This window comes from Pleuronectes platessa, chromosome 13, assembly GCF_947347685.1.
Source record: "Pleuronectes platessa chromosome 13, fPlePla1.1, whole genome shotgun sequence".
Taxonomy (NCBI): Eukaryota; Metazoa; Chordata; class Actinopteri; order Pleuronectiformes; family Pleuronectidae; genus Pleuronectes; species Pleuronectes platessa.
In genome coordinates, this window is record NC_070638.1 from 14,851,325 (window position 1) to 14,871,413 (window position 20,089).

Here is a 20,089-nt window from a genome sequence, read left to right on the forward strand (position 1 = left end):
CGTTCGTCTCCTCCCCCGCTCCTCTCCTTTCCTTACCTCCTTCACTACCTCCTGCCCCCTACCGGAAGTCACCTGGAGGGGGGCGTGGGAGGGCGAAAAGCAGACACGTGTGAACAGCTTATTATGTAACAAGGTCACAGATCTTTCATACTTATACTACTCATGTATTTATGAAGTAATTGTATGAGGTGAGTCCATAGATGTTTATATTCATATTTTAATTTATCCATTTTTATCAGTTTATTTCACATGATGAAACGACATAGTATACAATATGATGAATATGAAAACAGCCACTGATAAATACTGATGCTTTATGGTAACACATAGCAACATGTACTTGAAAACGATATAATCACAAAAGTCCTGTATTATTGGTTTATGATGCCACAAGGTCACATCTTTAACATTGTAAATTGTAATTTTTGGAGAAGAGGTAGGAGGCGAGTGAAAGGGAAGAAGTGCATATACTTGTTTTAAAAAAATAGTATTGTGCACAGTTAATACAACATAATAACGTGTACTTTATAGCTTATATGGTCACAAGTGCCCTCTATTATAAACTCAGGGAAGTTTGTATTTCAACAGGGTGAAATCGTATATTTTCTACTCATATATTTGTGCAGTTAATGCGGAAGGGAAGTCAAAGATACTTTTCATATTTAAAAAAAAATATATATTAATGTAATGTAAAATTTAAACAAGATATAATGAATGTGTACAAAATGACATGTTTCACTATCACTGATAAACAACATCCCTGTATGATAAAACATCACATAAAGAGACAAAATCTAGGTACAACTGTCATCGCTGAACTGATGAGTGAGAAGATCACTGTAAATGTAGGCTTTTTTATGGAGCCTTGGATTTCCTGGTGAGGGAATTCATGTATTTCATAAATACATTATTTAGAAAATAGGTCATATGATCGATTTGAATTGTTATGATGATATAATTGTCTCTATTTGGTTTGGTAGTTATATATTAGTAGTGTGTCAATGTTTATTCCCTGTAATGTGTCTTTTATAAAAGTAATTAAAAAAAACTCTGTTCAACATCAATATCTTTTTTAAAGATATTTAATTATATATGATTTTATTTGTTAACTTTTATGAAGTATTGTTATTTATTAATTTGATGTTGCTCTGGCACTGCCTCTATTTCTGGGATGGGCACTGGTAGGTTATGAGAGGTTACAAAACTGGTTTACTCCTGTGCCAAAAAAGTTGTAATATTATAATTCAGTTTGAGAATTTTTGTGTTCAATTTCATTCATTCAAATTCAGGTAGAAGCAGGTTTCTACTTTAAGACCTTGGATTAATAAAGTTATTCATTTGAGGCTTTCAAACTGATTTTCTTGCTCTATTAACTTCACGTCTCTTCTGTCTGCCGACAGGTCAGAACGAGTTCAGCAGGTCTGTCTAACCACGTACACACCCAGCTAAATCCACCCTGCAACAGAATGAAGAACCACACATGACGATGCAATGGATAAATTCCAGAGCTGATAATAATTCTAAGTGTCTTTAACAGTGAATAACTGCAGAAATAAAATTTACAGACCTATAAATTCTCAAAAAACAAAGGAGAAAATTACAAATCAAATGTATATTTCTAACAATCTCCTTTTTTAAGACAGTATGGCTATAATCAAGAATTATCATTCTACCAAGATAAAAAAGTAATTGTTAAACTGAATTACTGACTGAGATTAAAGTTTATAGTTTTCTCAAATGTGTAAACCTTTAAACAACAGTAAACTAAAATAATATTTTAGAATGCTACAAATAACTTATAAATTAGAAATGCTGCCCTAATAGGGAAATCAAGAGTTTGGACTAAGAAAAACAAAACAAAGTGTGAGCAAAGTGTTTTAATTATACACATATTTAATGTGGCTTTGCTTTGTAAAGCTGCATTACACAACCAGGACCTACACATCCAGTTAATCCAACTGCAAGTACAAATTGCAAGTGCAATATATTCCCTGAGATAAACAAGTGTGAATCTTTACATCACGTTCCCTTCATTTCTTAGTCATCTCATTTCTCTGGTGCGAACACAAACAACAACAGTGAATGACAACATAACTCCAAAACCATACAGGGAGGATTTTGAAAAGTGAAGAGATGTTAGTGCAAGAATTCCCGCAATGTGTCACCATATAACTTAGTGTTCTAGACACTATCGTATTAGTTGGCTGCTACAGGTGACTACATGTTGTTATAGTAGAAAACAAAATCCTCTTTTACATGAACATTAAGTAGTGACGTCTATTTTCACAGTCTTTTAGAACATCTGGGGCTGACAAAAACTCACTGATACCAGCTACTTGTGTTCATTAAACTGTAGAAGACACATTCAAACTCACAGTCGCACACAAAAACAACAATAACAGATGGTGTCGTCAGTCAGTTTGTTGTGTAAAAGTCACAGCTTGTACATTTTCTAAGCATCACAACCAAATCAAAATGTGCCTTTACATTTATATTGAGGAAACTGTTACTACAAGCCACTGGTTCATCTTGCTCATGTGAATCTGAGTCGGCTCAGGTTGTGATGAGGTCATTGGTGCTCATGCTGGTGTTGATGCTTGTGATTGCAGTGATGATTGTGTTTGTGTGTCTCCTCCTCTGTATGGTCCAGCTCCAGCAGGTTCAGCATCTCCTGTACGACGGCCTGAAGGGCTCGACCTAGGTCCTGGCTGCTGTAGGGTTTCCCTAGCGGAGGCACGTGGACAAAGGCAGCATGGCCCTGCCCTAGGTACAGAGATGTGTAGTAGGTGTAGTCACACAGATACCTAACAGGGGCAAGGGATTGTTGTTAAGATTCTGTAAAGTTTGTGTTATCACATTTCTACTTTCTCAAAATCAATTTGTAGCGCACTGAGAGCCAGAGGGAAATACATGTAACAAAAGGTCTCTGGCTTTATTAAATTCCAAGACATTTGAAGATGAGTCATTTAACTGTCTCCCGTTGAGAGAGAAACAATTATATTAATGGGTAATTTATTAAGCTCTGTAGACTGAGAGGAGATACAAGATCTCCACAAGGGAACCCTGTGTTTCATGTCCGTTATATCCTGTTTGTTCTGCTGTGTACGTGTGTGTGTGTCTGTGTGTGTGTCTGTGTGTGTCTGTGTGTGTCTGTGTGTGTGTGTGTGTGTGTGTGTGAGAGAGGGGAGTTGGACGTGTGTATACACATTCCCACGTGAAAAGGATTAGTATGTATACTCTGTGTTAGTGTGGGTGTTATCTGTGATGACAAGGTCAAGTGATATTGAACAGTAGCTATGGACGAGCGAAACCAAACAGGGTCTTATGGAATTAGATTTATATGTGTATATTTGTATTTATTGTTCACGTCAGATCCAAACTCCTAAACTTTATTCAGAGCAGCCATGAAAATGGATACTGTTTTTTTGGATGAGTGTAGAGACTGATATTAGGCTTCCCTGTATAAAATAACCCTGGTAAGACATAGTAATTTTTGGTCTGATAATGTGCTATTTACATATTGTTTATTATAGTTTATCTCTAAATAAAGATTAAGATAAAAATACTAGGTAAAAAAGAATCTGCCTTTTCCAAAACATTCAATCAATAATCAAATCAATGATGGCTGCATTCCATTTTGCTGCTTTAATTTCAGAGCCCTGATATTGTGCATGTTAGAAAAATGTATGCTGTTGGTAATATCAGTTCTTGTTCTATCAATAAGCAGGGTGAACTGAGTAGTTCCTCCAAACATGAACTTTTAAATTAAATCACTGACCTTCCAGCATCTTTGGAAACTGACACAGCCACCCTGATGTCTGAGTTGTTGACCCGTTTGCAGACTGTCTCCATGTCCAACACTGAGCTTATGCAGTCGGGGCCGTCCTCCATGCAGCACTGTGAGGACGGGCAGAAGCTGCAGTTGTCCAGGCGTTTGTAGCCCCGGTTGTGGCCGCACTGCTCTAGAGTGACCGTGGTCGCCAATCCAGAAACACCAACGTGGACGACTAACTGCTCAGAGGAACGCAAAAGACAGACGTGGTTAATGCTAGGTAGGGTTTACATTTTTAGATTGATGGATGGATTTTACAATATGATGACAAAGTGTGTGAGAGATGCTCCAATACTGTCACTTCCATACAGGGTTAGTAGCATAGAGCTGTTAACATATGTTATATATTTTGTTCTCAGTATCGGCCAATCTTTAAAGTCAAGGGATTACAATCCGTGTCAGGAAGGACAAATGGTATTTGAACATCTCCACTTTAAATGTACAGTGTTGTGCATTTCCTTGACCTGTGGTTGGCGCTCTCTCCACAGTGACGGCAGCAGACTCTGAACAGCCTGGTATTCGACAGGCACCTCACACACATGCAGCTCTACGGCCTCACCCAGACCCAATCGCTCCAGCGCCTGTAGACAAACACACAGTTCACTTTATAAAGCTCCTGACTGCAGCTGCAGACGCACGAAAAACAAAACTCCTTGACCATTAACAGACACAGTAAGTTTAAGTTTCTATCAAATGAACACTTAGCAAATGTACAAACAATAAGGCTTAGATCAACATACTGTATCCTTTAAATAATTTCGAGGCCATGTCAACTTAAACCCTTATTCGATTTTGTTACTTTCAGCAAAGAACATTTAGCCCAAATCAAATCAGCTTTCTCTTTTCTGCTGCTCACATTTTCACCAGCACCAAGTGTATTGGGATCATAGCTCACCAGTTAAATTTAGGATTGATTTTATGATTATTTTAATAATTTTAAGGCTCAGTATGATCGGACCCTTAGTTATATTACAGGGCTACAAACTCTTTAAGCTTCAAGTCCTAATCTCACACTTGCTGGTAACACTTTTTTCTATGTTCCTCTTATTATTATGGTCTTGTCTTGTTTAGCACTGTGTTGTTTTATTCATTTGTATATGATAAAGCACTTTGCAACACTGCGCAATGGAAATAAAGTTTTATTATTATCATATTATAACAAATAAGGAACAGGTGCGGCTGTAATGAAACATGATAAGAGACACAACTTGAAACTGAAAGTTTGGAAGACACAAGAAAAAAATTAATGAATTATTAAAAAAAAAGAATAATGCTATAGTTAAAAATTAAAATCAGGCTTGTTTTCTCGGTTATTCTTTAATTTAGTGCATTGCATTTTCCTTTTTTTTTTCACATTTCATTTCGATGAAGCTACCGATAAGGAAACCTCTGAAGTGGCACCTTGGTTAAACATGGACACCCTGATAACTGATTACCTGCACTGCCACCCAGCTGGAGTTGACTGCATGCTCTCCAAAAGGCTCAAAACCTGCAGGAAACACATGTGTAAAAAAAAAGTAAAAAGATCAACTATATTCTTTGATGCAGAGATGGTGCATGGTGAGGCCGGGTGAATAAAAAGTCACATAGGATGGTTATCTGTCATGGAGAGAAGCGATAAGGTCGATTATATTCATGCATTCAAAGTCTAAAGGTTACATCAGGTTAAACATTGATTGCAGTCGTGAAGCACATGATACAGAGAAAAGACACAAGATGTAGGAGGATTTGTGGTACGAGAAAAAGTTGAATTTTAGAGTCAGATGCGTTTCTTCATGTTTCATTATCTGCAGCAGGAGACACACTCTTCTCCTCTGACGGCAACATTATTTATCTGCAGAACATCTGGACCATAAACACACATCAAGTCATGTCTGTGCAGCTCACACACAAGTGGAACTCTCTGACATGTCACAGCAGTGTAGTAAACATGAAGACATCCTCAGGGCATCAGCTGTCCCCCCTCCTCTCCCCCTCTCACCCCACATGGCCTCTCACCTGTCACTATTACCTTCTTCTTATTGGCCATGATCCCCAGCTCTCACAACAAACACCCTCATAGGTTTATAATATGAGGGATCAAATGTCTGTGCACAGAAATCCCAGGATTGTCCGCGGTTGCCTGCTGCTCTTCTTCTGCTTCCCCCCCGCTCACAGGAAGTAGCACATCAGATCTGGGTGGATCACACTGCCATCTACTGTGCAGGCATGTATCTGTCCACAGAAGACCACAGTAAGAAGTCATTTAAGAAAGAAGCAGTGTATTTGAGAGTTCTGAGGAAAATCCAAGTGTTTAAATGTAATTTGATCCAATAGATTATGAGTGAGGTTGCATGTGTTTACTGAGAAAATGAAAAGCAATCATCTGCTGTTCAATCAGAGGTTCTATTAAAAATAAAAGCTCTGTAAAATTTAGCTTTGCAGCAACAGGACAAACATTGTGCTTTTACTATGATGAAGTGATTCGATGAAGTTGCTGCCATGACAGAGATCAGCATCCACACCATCCGAGAATATCTGCATCAGTGTGACGTGGTGAATTAAAAAACAAATGATCAAAATGTTCAGTCAGAGACGTGCAGGTTTCACCCGGATGCTGACCTCTGTTGTAATTTATCCATGAACATAGGAGAAGAGAAGGTAAACTGCCCCGCCCCCACTGACTGCTACTTTATTCAATCATCGCTATTATCATTGAACATATCGCATGTCCAAGTAACACCAGATTCATCAAAGCACTTCCCTGGGCCATTAACCACACACATGCCAATTGTGCAGCCGATAAGATGAATTTGAGAGATATGCGAGTCACATGTAAACACACACACACAGAGAAAGATGTTTGTGGGTTTAGTGTGTGGCTTTGCTCAAGAGCTCAGAGCCAAAAGCCGACAAGGAATGACTTAGATGTTGGACGTATATTTGGCCTCTCTGTGTAAACGATGGCCCCTTTATGGCCCCCCGAAAAATCCGAGACCCGCCCCTGCCGCTTTTATTGGAAGTATTTTGATGTCGGTTTGACATTTAGGTTTCTACTTTAATGCTGGTGAAGCCCAGAATAAAAGACTGATAGAATAACAGTTACAACAACCTGTAAACTGTTAGGATTTACATTCCCAAACAGAGTCATGAATAGAGCAAGAATCATTATGGGTGATGAGAGGCGTTTAAACTGCTCCTACGATGTAACTTCTCCTCTAACAACAAACTATAGATCAAAAATCTCCTTTTCTCCACGAGTTGTTAAGTTTTTAAACATACACAAAAACAAGTGTGGACCAATCCAGACAATCCAGAGAAGCTGGAGATACAGTGTGTCACGTCAGGGTGTTTTTGTATTGCTGGTATAATTAATAATATAACCAGTTCCCCCACAAGGACAAGTAAAGAATCCATCCATCCATCTCATGAGTGAATTAAAAGCACAGCCTCCTTTCTCTCAATAAGACCAGTTCCCTCTGATAAAAGAACATGTAACGCCCACTCCAGTGGCCCCAGTGGAGCTGCTGGTTTAGCTGGGCAGGTGTGAATGTATGCACTGTAATGGTGTGAGTGCTACACAAGGGCGTTCCTGAACATATTAGTTTCTCCCAAGAGAGAAAAAGTCAAGAGGACAATTCTCTGGCCGAGGGAGCCGAAACCGTGTCTTACACAACATCCGGCGCACTTAATTACCTGAGTGTGCTGAGGACAGGACTGCCTCTCAGTTTGCTGTCGTGAAGGCCAAGCTAATCTAATATCATCCCCGAGGAACACTCCTTTTTTTGTTTTTTCCTTCGCGGTGCACTCTGCAGCACACGCCCACTGGGTTGCGAAATGACTCACACATTCTGGATTCGGCTTCCAATGAGGTTCCAAAGCTGGCATATAGGGGAGAGTTCTTTTTTTTTTTTTCATGGGAGAATATTAAGCGGCGGTGAACGTTTCAGACAAATGAAACCTTTGTCCTTACAGGAGAGTCTCTGAGGTTACGGCTTCACCAAAGATGTGTGCCTCTGAACCACACCACACACAATATCACACCTCCACAAATCACCTACACAACCTGCACTGCAGTCGCTCGCAGCCCCCGCCTCGCCTCCCTCAACCCATTCACCTCTCTCCCTCTCTCTCGCCTGCGTCACTGGCTATGTTGGTGTTGCCATGGAAACTAATGATGCCCTCTCTGCTCGGTGGTGCTGATGCAGACGCTCCTGCTGACGTCCTCGCTGTGTATGGGCGGAATAATAATGTTCTACTGTAGTTTCCACCACGGGGCCAGCACATTATAAACTGCGTACTGCACGTGTAATGGGAATAATATTAATAACTATATCTTTATCGATATAGCATAAAGTTACAAAGTGCTTCACAAAGTAAATAAAATACAACCTAAGCATGAACACCCATTGCAATAATATAAGGCATATAATAAATTATAATAAGACCTATAGTATATTAGGTAAAATCAGGGGAACGTGGTATTATAGCCTTATAGTCATATTCATGTTGTCAAGAGAGAGATAATTCTATTCTTTTCTATTTTATAGTCCATTTTATTCCACTGCTAAGTGAGTAGAAGGTTACTTGTTATATGTATATTATTTTCCAAAGAGTGTTACCTGGTGGTCATAATGTAAATCATGTTGGAGAGAAAGAGGTAATTCTATTCGTTCTGATCTATTTTATATTCCATTTTAGTCTAATACTCTTTGAATAGCAGGTGACTTTTTAAATGGATATGTATATAATTTTTTTTAAGTATGTTGTGGTCATACTGTTATTCACGTTGAAGAGAAGGGGACTATTCTATCCTATTCTTTCTATCATATATATTCAATTCAATTTGATTCTACTGCTATTTGAATAGTACGTAACTTTTTTGTAGATGTATTCATGTGGATTTGTTGTTCACACACAAATTGCCTGATTATTGATCATTTATAATCTACACTTATCTCTTTTATTTATAAAGAGAGTTCCATGTTTGGATCCATCGTTATTTTCTGGAACAAAATGTACATCGACCTCTCCCAGCTGACAGCCTTTCCCTTCAATCACAGCGAACACACGTTTCCTCATTCCACCGTCACGGCCTCCTTCCCCTGTGCTCGTTCAATTTCCCCGGAAGCCCTTTCAGCTCTATAGGCGTTGGTTGTTGTAACACACCTCGTTTCAACTCTCTCTCTCCCTCTCTCTTGTTCATCCGAAGCTCGGCTGTTGTGCCACTGATCCTTAAAGAGCTCGAACCAGAGATGTGAGTGCTGTAAAGTCTGGTGAGTCTGAGAGTGGACTTTGTACTTCAATCCGTAAAATAATCATAGGATCAAATCATAAACTCAAGCTTTAGAGTCCTGACCTATTCCATTCCATTCCATTCCGTTCCATTCCATTCCATTCTGATCTATTCTATTCTTCTTTAAGCGCTAAGCTGGAGGGATATTTCCTATAGGGCCCTCTCCTCTGTTCTTCCTCTCCCTGCCTCTCGCCTCTTACACCTTCCCCGCCCAGTCTCTGCTCTCTTTTGGCGACCCCGAGCTTTTTTATGCTATGACATCAAACCACAATGCATTGCACTGTTTGTAGTTTACCTAGAGTCTCCATGGCAATAAAGACCGGCTCGGCCCCTTATTCAAATTAAACCGGAAACCAACGTCATTTTGGGCCAATCTGCGCGCTCTGGAGTGACATAATGGAATTTTTAGGGCTAGAAAGCGAGCGAGGTCTGGCGCTGCGCATAGCAGTCGTGCCATCGGGAAAAGACAATATCAGCAGCGCGCAGGAGAGATCCGTCACAGCCCCGGAGCCACAACAACACACGAAGCGATCGAGTGGCTGCTTTCACTCCGAATAAAGAGGATATACAGGATTGGGGGGTGAATTCAAATAAGGATCAGCTGATTTCCTCATGTTTGGATGCGCCTGGTCAACAGTCGTTAATGCGTAACGCTCCACACTCCCTCAAGTGAGGGTGTAGAATGGAAACGACCCTCTACCCAGGCTCCGATCACACTCCCAGGGTCTCCGGCAACTACTCCCAGAGAACCATGATGAAGAAGGAAATCAACCTGAACCTGGACCAGAACCCCGAGCTCAAATCCAACCCGCTCCGAGACGCAGACGGACTCCTCAACTCACCGGATCTGGGACTCCTGAAGCTCACCTCCCCGGACCTGGAGCGCCTGATCATCCAGTCCAACGGGCTGGTCGCGGCCAGTGCCAACCCCGCGTCCCAGTTCCTCTACCCGAAGTCCGCCAGCGACGAGCAGGAGTTCGCGGAGGGCTTCGTCAAGGCGCTGGAGGACCTGCACAAGCAGAACCAGCTGAGCGAGGCGGGCTGCGTCTCCGTGGACAGGCTGGAGCTGCTCGCCTCCTCCAACGCGGTGGGCGCCGCCGGGCTCCAGAACTCGGACCTCCCCGTGTACACCACGTTGAACGGCTACGCTGCCAGTCCGCTCGGGGGCACCACCATCAACTACTCCACGGACACCATCCCCTTCCCTCCGCCGCCGTCCCATCTGAGCAGCGCGGCGCATCAACACGCGGCGGCCGTGGCGGCTCTGTCGCGACTCCAGTCCTCCGGCGGAGTGAAGGACGAGCCTCAGACGGTGCCGGACATGTCGAGCTTCGGGGACAGCCCGCCGCTGTCTCCCATCGACATGGACAACCAGGAGCGCATCAAGGCGGAGAGGAAGAAGCTGCGGAACCGGATAGCCGCCTCCAAGTGCCGCAAGAGAAAGCTGGAGCGGATCTCTCGGCTGGAGGACAAGGTCAAGTCCCTGAAAACGCAGAACACTGAGCTGGCGTCCACAGCCAGTGTCCTCAGGGAGCAAGTGGCCCAGCTGAAGCAGAAGGTGATGAACCATGTCAGCAGTGGGTGCCAGCTTTTACCAAACCAGGTCCAGGCTTACTAGACCTGTGGTGCTCCTTTCTAACCAGCTCTGAATCTCTTCTGAGGATGATGAACATTTGCCTTTTGTAACTTAAAATCCTCTTTAAAGACTCCATGTGAGGCCAATGCCCCCTGCAGATGGGAGGCAGTGCCTGAGAGACCTTTGCATTTTGCATTGTACAGAGAAGAACAGGCCCTGATGGGAGCCGAGCTGCAGGTCACCTGGAACATGTCAGGTGGGCCAGCAGCAGCAGCAGGTAGGAGCTGCAGCCTCCTCTCAGACAGCATCTGACAGTGTTATGCTGCAAACAGACTTCTATTGTTGCCCTAATCCTTTTTCTTTGAGGGGGAAGCCATGTAGCAAAGTGCTATCCAGTGGACTGATGTGCATATATGATGTGTGTGTGTGCGTGTGTGTGTAAGCTGGACAATCTCAACAAAGAGTGCAACCAAACACCAGGGTGTCACCAAGTGCTGTCACCCGCTGTGTAATATAATGCCTTACTTGTTTACAAGCACTTAGCAATGACAAATATATATATTTTTTATTTACTGAAACATTTCTTATTTTGCATATGGTCTTATCCCCCGTTGTTGCTCATTTATAATTTTTTTGAAAAAAAAAGGAAAAACACTGCATGTCCTGTCGCTTTTTCGTGTACAGTAACCGTTGTATTTTTATCGTCATGGTGGCCGCTGTGTAGTTCTTCAGTCACCAGACTCCCATGAATGTATGTGTACGTGCTGACAAACCTTATGTATCCATGTGTAAGGGACTTTCAAGTCTCTACCTGACATTTATTAAATTCACTACATTATTACACTTAACGTGTTTTGTTTCTATAACAGGAAGAAGGGACACTTTGAGGGGACTAATGTGACATTTAAACCTTGCCTACACTGTGGGAGTTGCATTTAAGTGCAGTAGAGAAGCTCAACAAAACCGTAGATGGTCAAACTTCTCTAAAAGGCAGAAAACAAGACATTATTGTAGTGTCATGCCCTCTGGTGGGCACAATAAAATCTACTCTGAACCATTTCTCAGACATCACGTGCTCTTCTTTTAAAACCCACTGACCTGTGGGAAGAATCGTTGAACGAACACAAAACTCCAGCATTTAAAATTTTGTTTATTGATTCCTCATTTATAGCAAATCTGGCATTACAGAATTACAGCACAATTCACACAACTAATACCCGACGGTCAGAAAAAAGTTCTATTTACAGAGGTTACTGATGACAGAGAGAGGAGGAGGAGGAGGAGGAGGAAGAGGAGGAAGAGGAGGAGGAGGACGGAATCGATGTGTAAGTCACCGCCAAGTTTACAGCTGTAGCAAAACATAACATTTAAAGGAACAAAACAAAAATAATCAACAGACAAGTCAAAAGTGATCCAATGCAGTGAGAACCGTCACTTTTGAATAAATGTTGAGCGTATTCTGTTTACTTCCTAAAACATCGTCCTCTCTTCAAAGCTAGTGCCGAGTAGGAAAAGCACAAGTTTGTCAGTACGAGTCAAACAGTGTGTAACCACACGCACTCTTTTTGGCTCCGACTGTGTTTGTCAAGACCTCTTTGGAGAGAACAAATATTACCACCGCCTTTATACAAACTGTACATACACACACCCAGGTACAGGGCAGGACAGTAAACCTTCTGCAGGGTTGTACGCCGCTCACATTTGGGCGTGGGGAGTCACGACTGCTATTCATCTGCGAGGAACAGTCGGCTCCTATACCAGCAAGCCTTAAAAGTTACATAACTGATATCAAAAGACAAACAGACTTGCCTCCAAAGCCTCGTGGACATGATAAAGAGGCTTTTACACTGGAATGTTGAGTTTTCCTCTCAAGGAAGCATGTCAAGTTGTACTCACTGTAAACACAAATATACTCCTTCTCATGTCAAAGCTGGAACCGTTGAAGCGATCAAGTACTATTGAACATCTCATAAAGAAGTCAAGTGCAGATAGCGATGCATAATCTAGGCAGAACACTATCTTAAAAATAAATTATGTTATAAATAATACAAAATAAATAAGTTATATTTTGGAATAACTTGAAATGTTTCCACATGCCTCAGCACATCTGTGAACGCATGATTTACTGAGGAGTGTTGTACACGAGCAGACAAATCCCTCACCTTCGAATCAGACAGACAAATGAAACTGATAATTTGACGTCAAGCGTGATTAAAAAAAAAACATGTTCCCTCCAAAATAAAGATGAAGACATCATCCATGATTACAGTCTGTAAGAGACTCTCTGGAAGGGGATGGAGGTGGCAGCTCTGTGGGACTCACACCGAGTCCCATTCCTCTCCAGTGAGTGGTGGATGGATGAAAGTTAATATAATGAGAAGGGGCCGTGGGCTTAACGAGAGAAACCCAGAGCCCCCATTTGGTGCTGAAAGTGTCGGACAGATGGGTTTTAAATTCAGCCAGTGACTCACACAAGCATCCAGGCAACCATCACTGGTTCAAAACAAACCACATGCACCTCGCACTAAAGAACAGGAAGGATCCAATATCCTAAATCATTCAGATTTGTATAATATGTTAATTATATATGTATTTATATTATATATGCATTTCGCAATGCACATCTATTCACTTTGAAATATTTATACACTCTTCCCTGTGTGATGAAGGTCCCTTATCCTCTTTGTCTTAAAAATAGTAAGAAAAGTAAAAAAAAAGAAAAAAGAACTAGAAATTAAAAATCTAGCAGCCACAGAGGCTATGCAGCTTTTTACATTGGACCAAAACTGCTTTTAAAAAGGTTTTAAAAATCTGAGAAGGGGCCCAGAATGGATCCTATAACAATGCAACATGACTAACAAACTGATATGCAGGACTTTTTTTTGCAATCAGCCCTAAATTAAAAAGTAAACTTTCAAAATGACCCTGTTTGTATGTCAAGACTTGGACCACAATTCTCCGTAGAAACTCAACACTGGGAAGGACGAGAGATTTCACATGCTCCAAAAAGCAAACCCAACCAACACAAAATACGTTAAACAGAAACATCAACTCTATTCACGGCAATAAACATATATTCTCAATGGGACTAGAAGTTAAACGTCGGCCAATGATTTTTTTTTTTTTATCCATTCAGGTTTGAGGCGTTTGGAGCTGAGTGGGACCTGGAGGACAATATCTTTCCCCTCAGGACCTTTTAAAGTTAAACCCCCATTTCAGACACGTGAATAGGGAATGATGGAGTCTCAGCCTTGTGAACACGCGTGCGCGTGTATGTGTATGTGTGTATACAGGATTGTTGAAACCTTTGTTGAACTTTCTTCACCCCTTTGACTAAATTACCACATTTCATGAACAAAAACCTTCGGACAATATCTCAGAAAACACTTTCCCTCTGAAGAAAGCGGACTCATGTGGCCGGTTCCTTCATGTAGTGAGAGGGGTGGAGAATTGAAGCAGCCAGGTTGTGTGACTCTGTATGGCAGTGCTTGTGTGTGTGTGTGATTTGTGTGTGAGCTTATCAGAAATAAAGAGAAAGCAAAAGAGAAACTGGAAAATAAGGTGTTTGGTTTCCAGGATAGCAATCTGAGTGTGCGTGTTTTTTGTGTGTGTGTGTAGTTGTGTTTAGCAAGCACAATCCTGACTGGACCTCTGGGGCTGCTCGCTGAGCTGCGGCCCCTGTTTATTTCCAGTGACAGACGGGTCGTTGTTGTCCAGACTCTCTGACATCCTCTCACAGATGATGTCCACCAGCCGCTCGAAGGTCTGCTTCACGTTTACGTTGTCTTTGGCGCTCACTTCAAAGTACTCGAAACCTGCCGGGAGGGGGTGACAGAGGGAGGGAGGGTATGATTACTAATTAACTTAACGTTAAAGAAAACCAACAAATGTGGATCTGCCCCTAATCCAGATCCCCAAAAATGTCATTTGTTCTTCCCTGACCATACTGCATCCTTTCATGTTAATCCCGCCAATAGTTTTTGTTCAATCCTACCAACTAACATACAGATGCCGATAACAACATAAGCTCCTTGTTGTTGGTGGAGATAATTACAAATTTTTATTTCCATAATCTAGCCTGCCGTCTATCCCCCATCTTTACAGAACAGCCATGTGAGTCATAATAATACATAATTCACATGGTAGATGTGGTGTCCGGTTTTCTTTGTGAGCAGTTGACTTACCGAGCTGCTCTGACAGCTGCCGGCCCCTCTCTGCAGCCACCACCCGTTCATCATCCATGTCACACTTGTTCCCCACCAGGAGCACCTGAGCATTGTCCCATGAGTATGTCTTGATCTGAGTCGACCTGTCAGCAGATACAGAACAGGGTGCTCAGCTATATGGAGCCATTCAATCTCAGAGCCCCACTTCATTCCTCAAAAGGTCCCAGTCTTTCACAACTCCATATTGCCAAAATACAACATTTAAATAAGCATCATTCACAATGATTACTGTAGTATTTGAATAACCAATTAAAGATTGATGGTAGAGTGTTCATTTGCTGCCCTCATACACACGAGCCATGCAGACTCAATTGTCACTCACCAGTCTTGCACAGCGTTGAAGGATTCCTCGTTGGTGATGTCATACATGAGGATGAAGCCCATGGCTCCCCTGTAATAAGCTGTGGTGATCGTCCTGTAGCGCTCCTGTCCAGCAGTGTCCTGCAAAAATGCACATAAACACCCTTTTGTCATTAAACTGTTGCTTTGGAGTGTCCGTGATTTTATTGTAAGTCTGTTGTCCCAGGGAACAAGGATGACATGATTTCTATCATGGACCCTCTTCGACTGTCATGTCCACATGGAATGTAAGAAGCCCCGATAACAACTCAGCAGTCGGCGGTTTGTTTTGTCATCTTTTTGTTTAAATAATCAACACCTCTAAACAATTAACTGCTGCACATGTTCCACCCGATGATTGTGCTGGTTTAGTATTCAGCCAAACTCCCATGAGCATTAGGTATTCCTCTGCTGTCGTATGTTTTAAGCAATTGGTCCCAGGGTCATGCTTTATGGCAGATGTTAACAACACTTCAAGGGTATTGCCATTACACAGAGATGAAGTGATGCTGGACACTGGAGAGGCCAGTTTAACAGCTGGGAATTATTACACATTAGGGCAGCACGATATTAGGAAAATATGCGATAAAGTTGTTGAATATTGCGATGATGATATGATATGCGATAAATAAACAAATGCTTATACGGTCTTAAAGTCTTTCTGCTTTGGTCTCACTTTCAACATAGACCCCACACAGTAAGTGGTCTATGTAGACACTGAGAAAATAATTAAATGCATTATTTCTATTACAACAACATGGTTTTATTAATAAAATTCCACCTTGCGAGGGGACGCGGGGACCAGGGACAGCTCCACAGCCCGAGGGAGGAGGTGTACAGCCCGGACACAGCGCCACCAAGTCCGGGAAAGACATGCAGGGAGCCATGCACAGCTCCACTGAGTCCACTTACTGTGTTCATTTTGGTTCTTTTCATACATGTGAAAAGTAATTTTTTTAAAGCTCTGTCAGTAATTTTCTGCTCCTCTTTGCATCGCCATAATTTGCGCTGTGCACTGTGCCAACCGCATCAAGCCGAAACCGAGCGCGCCCTGTTTCTGGCTCTTTTTTTTTTACCCAGTCTGAGTTTACATGCGTCTGTGTGAGAGAGAGTCAGTGTGTGTGTGTGTGTGTGTGTGTGTGTGTGTATGTGTGTGCGCTGTTACTTGAATATCTGTAATTTATTATCTAGGGCAGCAGGGCACCATCTGATTGGCCAAATATATTGACATGCATTTTACAGACAAAAGATTATTTGAGTAAAAGTTACTAAAATCCTGTTTAGTTACCAACTCATATTGTATCAGTAATGTTTGTGAAATCTGCTTCTGACTTTCTATACATTGTTCATGTACAGAAACTATTTCAATCTTGTTAAAAACTACAACTACAAAAACACAACAAAAACAAAGTGAAATAAAATTGAAATGTAGCGTAGACTGGATTTTCTTATTTCCCTGTTCAGCTTTCAGACACACCTACAACACACCAGCATTTCTAATTGCACTGTGTTGCGAAGGAAAATCTAAATATCAGATAAGACTTAAAACAGACGATTGTGAGGAAACAATGACTGGGGCATCTGTAGTAAACATTTAACAAAACATTTTTTTTAATAATAATAAGTCAAGTGTATGGCCGTAGGGCACACACCAACACAGGATACCTAGTGATAGCTTACTTGGTTAATGGAGCCTGACTGTAGACTGTACAGTTCTGGGCTGTTAAATACAAAACAGTGATAAAACAAAAGGAAAGCAAGGGGAGTTTTGATTTCTTTTATAGCTCAGAGTGACGTAGAACATAGTTTTCCCTAAATATTTTCTGCATTGCTGGTCACCCTGCTCAAACGGCCCTGGGAACCACCAGACCAATCTCTACCCGACGACCTCAACACATCTGTAAATGTGTACAGCATGTGTCCACTTCCTCACCCAGATCTGCAGCTTTATCCTCTTGTCGTTCCTGTAGATGGTCTTGACCTTGAAGTCGATGCCCACCGTGCTCACGAAGGCTGGTGTGAATGAATCATCTGCGTAGCGGAAAAGAAAGGACGTCTTTCCAACGCTGCTGTTGCCAATGATGAGGATTTTAAACATGTAATCAAAGTTCTGGTCTGAGGACTCCTTCTGTCCATATGTGGCATTTGCAGACGCCATCTATATAGGGATGGAGATCAGACAGGGACCAGTTACAAACAAGATTAAAGAACCTGCATGTTCTTATTTACAGAGGCTGGACTAAATAATAACACCTTACAATATAACCCAATACAATACCACCGACACTAAATTAAAAAGTTGAATCCAATACTGTGGCCGTGTCTGCTTAAACTCAAAATAATATAATGGTGAAAATGACTGTTACTGTTCAGCTTTAGGATATGTGACATGTTATGACACTTTGTGGATGGAAACGGTTGATGGATGGTGAAAGAGATTAAGTATTCACACAGTGTCACCACATTCGAAAGACATGAAAGAAGGAAAGTACTGATGGGGAGAAAAGAACGATCAAACCACTAATATCACATAGAAACCTCCTCCGGCATGTTTTCACTGACACAGCAGCTTGACACATCCTCTGCCTGAGCTACATCAGGACGTGAACACCTCTGAACTCCACAGATCTTAAACATCTGTGGACTGAATTACAAGTGTTTGAGTCAACATCGTGCAACAAATATTGGCTTCAAGTCAGACGGTGACAGACGAAAGAAAAGTGTGCGGAAAAAACACAAAATTACATAATCCTGCATGGCGTTTGGATCGAAGAACAAATGTGAATATTTTAGTTTCCTTTTAAAAGACACAAAGCAGCTATTGAGATAACCTGGCAGCTGTCAAATATCAAATTTACTTAATGGAGTTATTGTTATTTAGAGTTTTAGGTTGGTTCCCTATCTTGTAATCGTGTAAGTGACTTGCTATACATCATGGCAGACATTGAGAGGTCATGAACAGGAAATAAAACATCTAAATTCGTAACAGAAGGGTAAATCACCCTTGTGTTTACCCTTCTGCCAGTGATGTGTTTAAATACCGTCACTATCTGCTGCCACACAACATATGCTTCCCACACAGCCTGGTTCTTTATCAGGGAATAAAATGATGGGACCGTTTCGCTGTGAGGCTGTGTCAACACGAGCAGCCAATACCACCTCACAGCCTGGAGTGTTTCTGCCTCATGTCAATAATACTGGTCGGACAGGGACTGGAACACCTCCGCCCCGATGCGAGATAAGAGGACGGAAGCACCGGGGCTTAGCTGGCTAAGCGTCGGCTAAACGGACTATCCCTTCCCGTCCAGGGAGGGCAGGGAGCCACCGTGGAGCCACAGGCCAGCCGGGGCTCTCGGGAAATGACCATATGGTTTGTCCGAATTTACCTCGTAGGCCACAGGAAATGAGGGAAAACCCGCAAACCACCGTAGCTCCCTGAACGCAACACGATCCCACTTTAAATGGCCTCAACCTGCATTTTACATCCCCTGGGGGACAGCCTGCTTCGTGTTAGCGGCAGACACACAACTAGGACGCGCAGGGAGCCATCGAGCCGTGTGATCCAGACCCGCTCACCTCGAACAAACACCGGGCGATGGGTTGAAGAGACGGAAGCGACACAAATAAAAACAATGCAGCTTTAACCCTTAACATTTTGAGTTATTAAGCTAGCATCGCTACCTTTGATGCTAGCGCGGCGCACCGTTACCAGTATTTAAAAAGCAGCTAGCTAAGCATCGCAGCTATGTCAAATGAAGGTTACTCTTCCTTATTTACGGCTAAATTCTCAGTCTGGACTCAAGAACTCCGGAGCGATATATTACGGATAAGTCGTCTGTTGCTAACTCAGCCCCACGGAGAGAAATAAGCGCAGTTCTTTACCCTGAAATGTGGTTTAGCTCTGGTCCTCCTTCCTTCTGCGGCTGATCTCAGCTCTGCACCTGCACCAGCTCCTGAGTGACAGCCCCGGAGCGTGAGGATGAGGGACAGGCCCGCCGACCAATCACAGAGGAGCACCATACTGCCCCCTGACCCCGCCCACTCTGTAAAATGTTCACAGGTTCAAATTCTGTATAATGGATTATAATAAATAATCAAGCACCCAATAATAATAATAATAGTACTAATAAAATAGTAAAAAAATACTACTACTACTTCTACTACAACTACTACTAATAATAATAATAAAATACTACTAATGCTACTAATAATCAATAACTGCTTACTTTGTTCAGCCAGCCACAAACTAGGAATTCGATATATATGGAGCAAAATACTTAATGACAATTAAGCAGTTATAACGAAAAATAGAAAATGGTTTCTTCTTTCAAATTTGTAGATATATATCAATTCATTTGTCATCTCTATCGGACATTTTCTTATGTACAAATACTTTGAAACACTTTTCCATTATATTACATTATGTGTTGTAAATACTGTTATTTTGTTGATGGGTTAAGGACAGTGGATGTTGCACCCTGTTAAGTTCTATGAGACAAATTGGGATTTGTGAATATGGGCTATACAAATTAAATTTGTTTTATTGAATGATTGATATATTCAAACACTGCTCCTCTCTTCCTTGTCATTAAACCTAATACTCTTATACTTCCCTTAAAATTAGTAATATTTTATTATTCTTTGTTATTATAAATTTAGAGCTAGATTCTCAAATAATAATTTCTGTCAGGATTATTAAAGTTCTGTCCTATCAGGGTGATGCCACGTATGCAGGGGTTTAACACAATGTTGGGGAAAAAATAACTTTAAAACATGCAAATGTCAGTGACTATGTACGAAGGTGATAAAACAATGTGAAGCATTCATGTAAATCAGCTACA

The 20,089-nt window shown here is 41.7% G+C and overlaps 3 protein-coding genes across 4 annotated transcripts; 1 reads left to right on the forward strand and 2 right to left on the reverse strand.

Annotated features, from left to right (window-relative positions):
- Nucleotides 1-1,862: 1,862 nt before the first annotated feature.
- LOC128454065 (pyroglutamyl-peptidase 1) lies at nucleotides 1,863-9,342 on the reverse strand. 2 transcript variants are annotated; one of them, XM_053437228.1, is made up of 6 exons: nucleotides 8,981-9,342; nucleotides 5,831-6,046; nucleotides 5,269-5,321; nucleotides 4,297-4,413; nucleotides 3,779-4,011; nucleotides 1,863-2,804 (listed from the first exon to the last, which is right to left on the reverse strand). In XM_053437228.1, the coding sequence occupies exons 2-6, from the start codon at nucleotides 5,859-5,861 to the stop codon at nucleotides 2,570-2,572; spliced, it is 669 nt and encodes a 222-aa protein (XP_053293203.1). In that variant the 5' UTR covers nucleotides 5,862-6,046; nucleotides 8,981-9,342; the 3' UTR covers nucleotides 1,863-2,569. The 2 variants fall into 2 exon arrangements, with proteins under 2 accessions (XP_053293203.1, XP_053293202.1); XM_053437227.1 differs by lacking the exon at nucleotides 8,981-9,342 and adding an exon at nucleotides 7,508-7,863.
- A 159-nt stretch (nucleotides 9,343-9,501) lies between these two features.
- On the forward strand, nucleotides 9,502-11,742 carry LOC128454066 (transcription factor JunD). Its single transcript, XM_053437229.1, has one exon. It carries the CDS (start codon nucleotides 9,790-9,792, stop codon nucleotides 10,723-10,725), a length of 936 nt encoding a protein of 311 aa, XP_053293204.1. The 5' UTR covers nucleotides 9,502-9,789; the 3' UTR covers nucleotides 10,726-11,742.
- A 71-nt stretch (nucleotides 11,743-11,813) lies between these two features.
- LOC128454067 (ras-related protein Rab-3A) lies at nucleotides 11,814-19,216 on the reverse strand. The gene is made up of 5 exons (XM_053437230.1): nucleotides 19,131-19,216; nucleotides 17,182-17,406; nucleotides 15,232-15,350; nucleotides 14,868-14,992; nucleotides 11,814-14,498 (listed from the first exon to the last, which is right to left on the reverse strand). Exons 2-5 carry the CDS (start codon nucleotides 17,404-17,406, stop codon nucleotides 14,308-14,310), a joined length of 660 nt encoding a protein of 219 aa, XP_053293205.1. The 5' UTR covers nucleotides 19,131-19,216; the 3' UTR covers nucleotides 11,814-14,307.
- Between the last annotated feature and the right edge of the window lie 873 nt (nucleotides 19,217-20,089).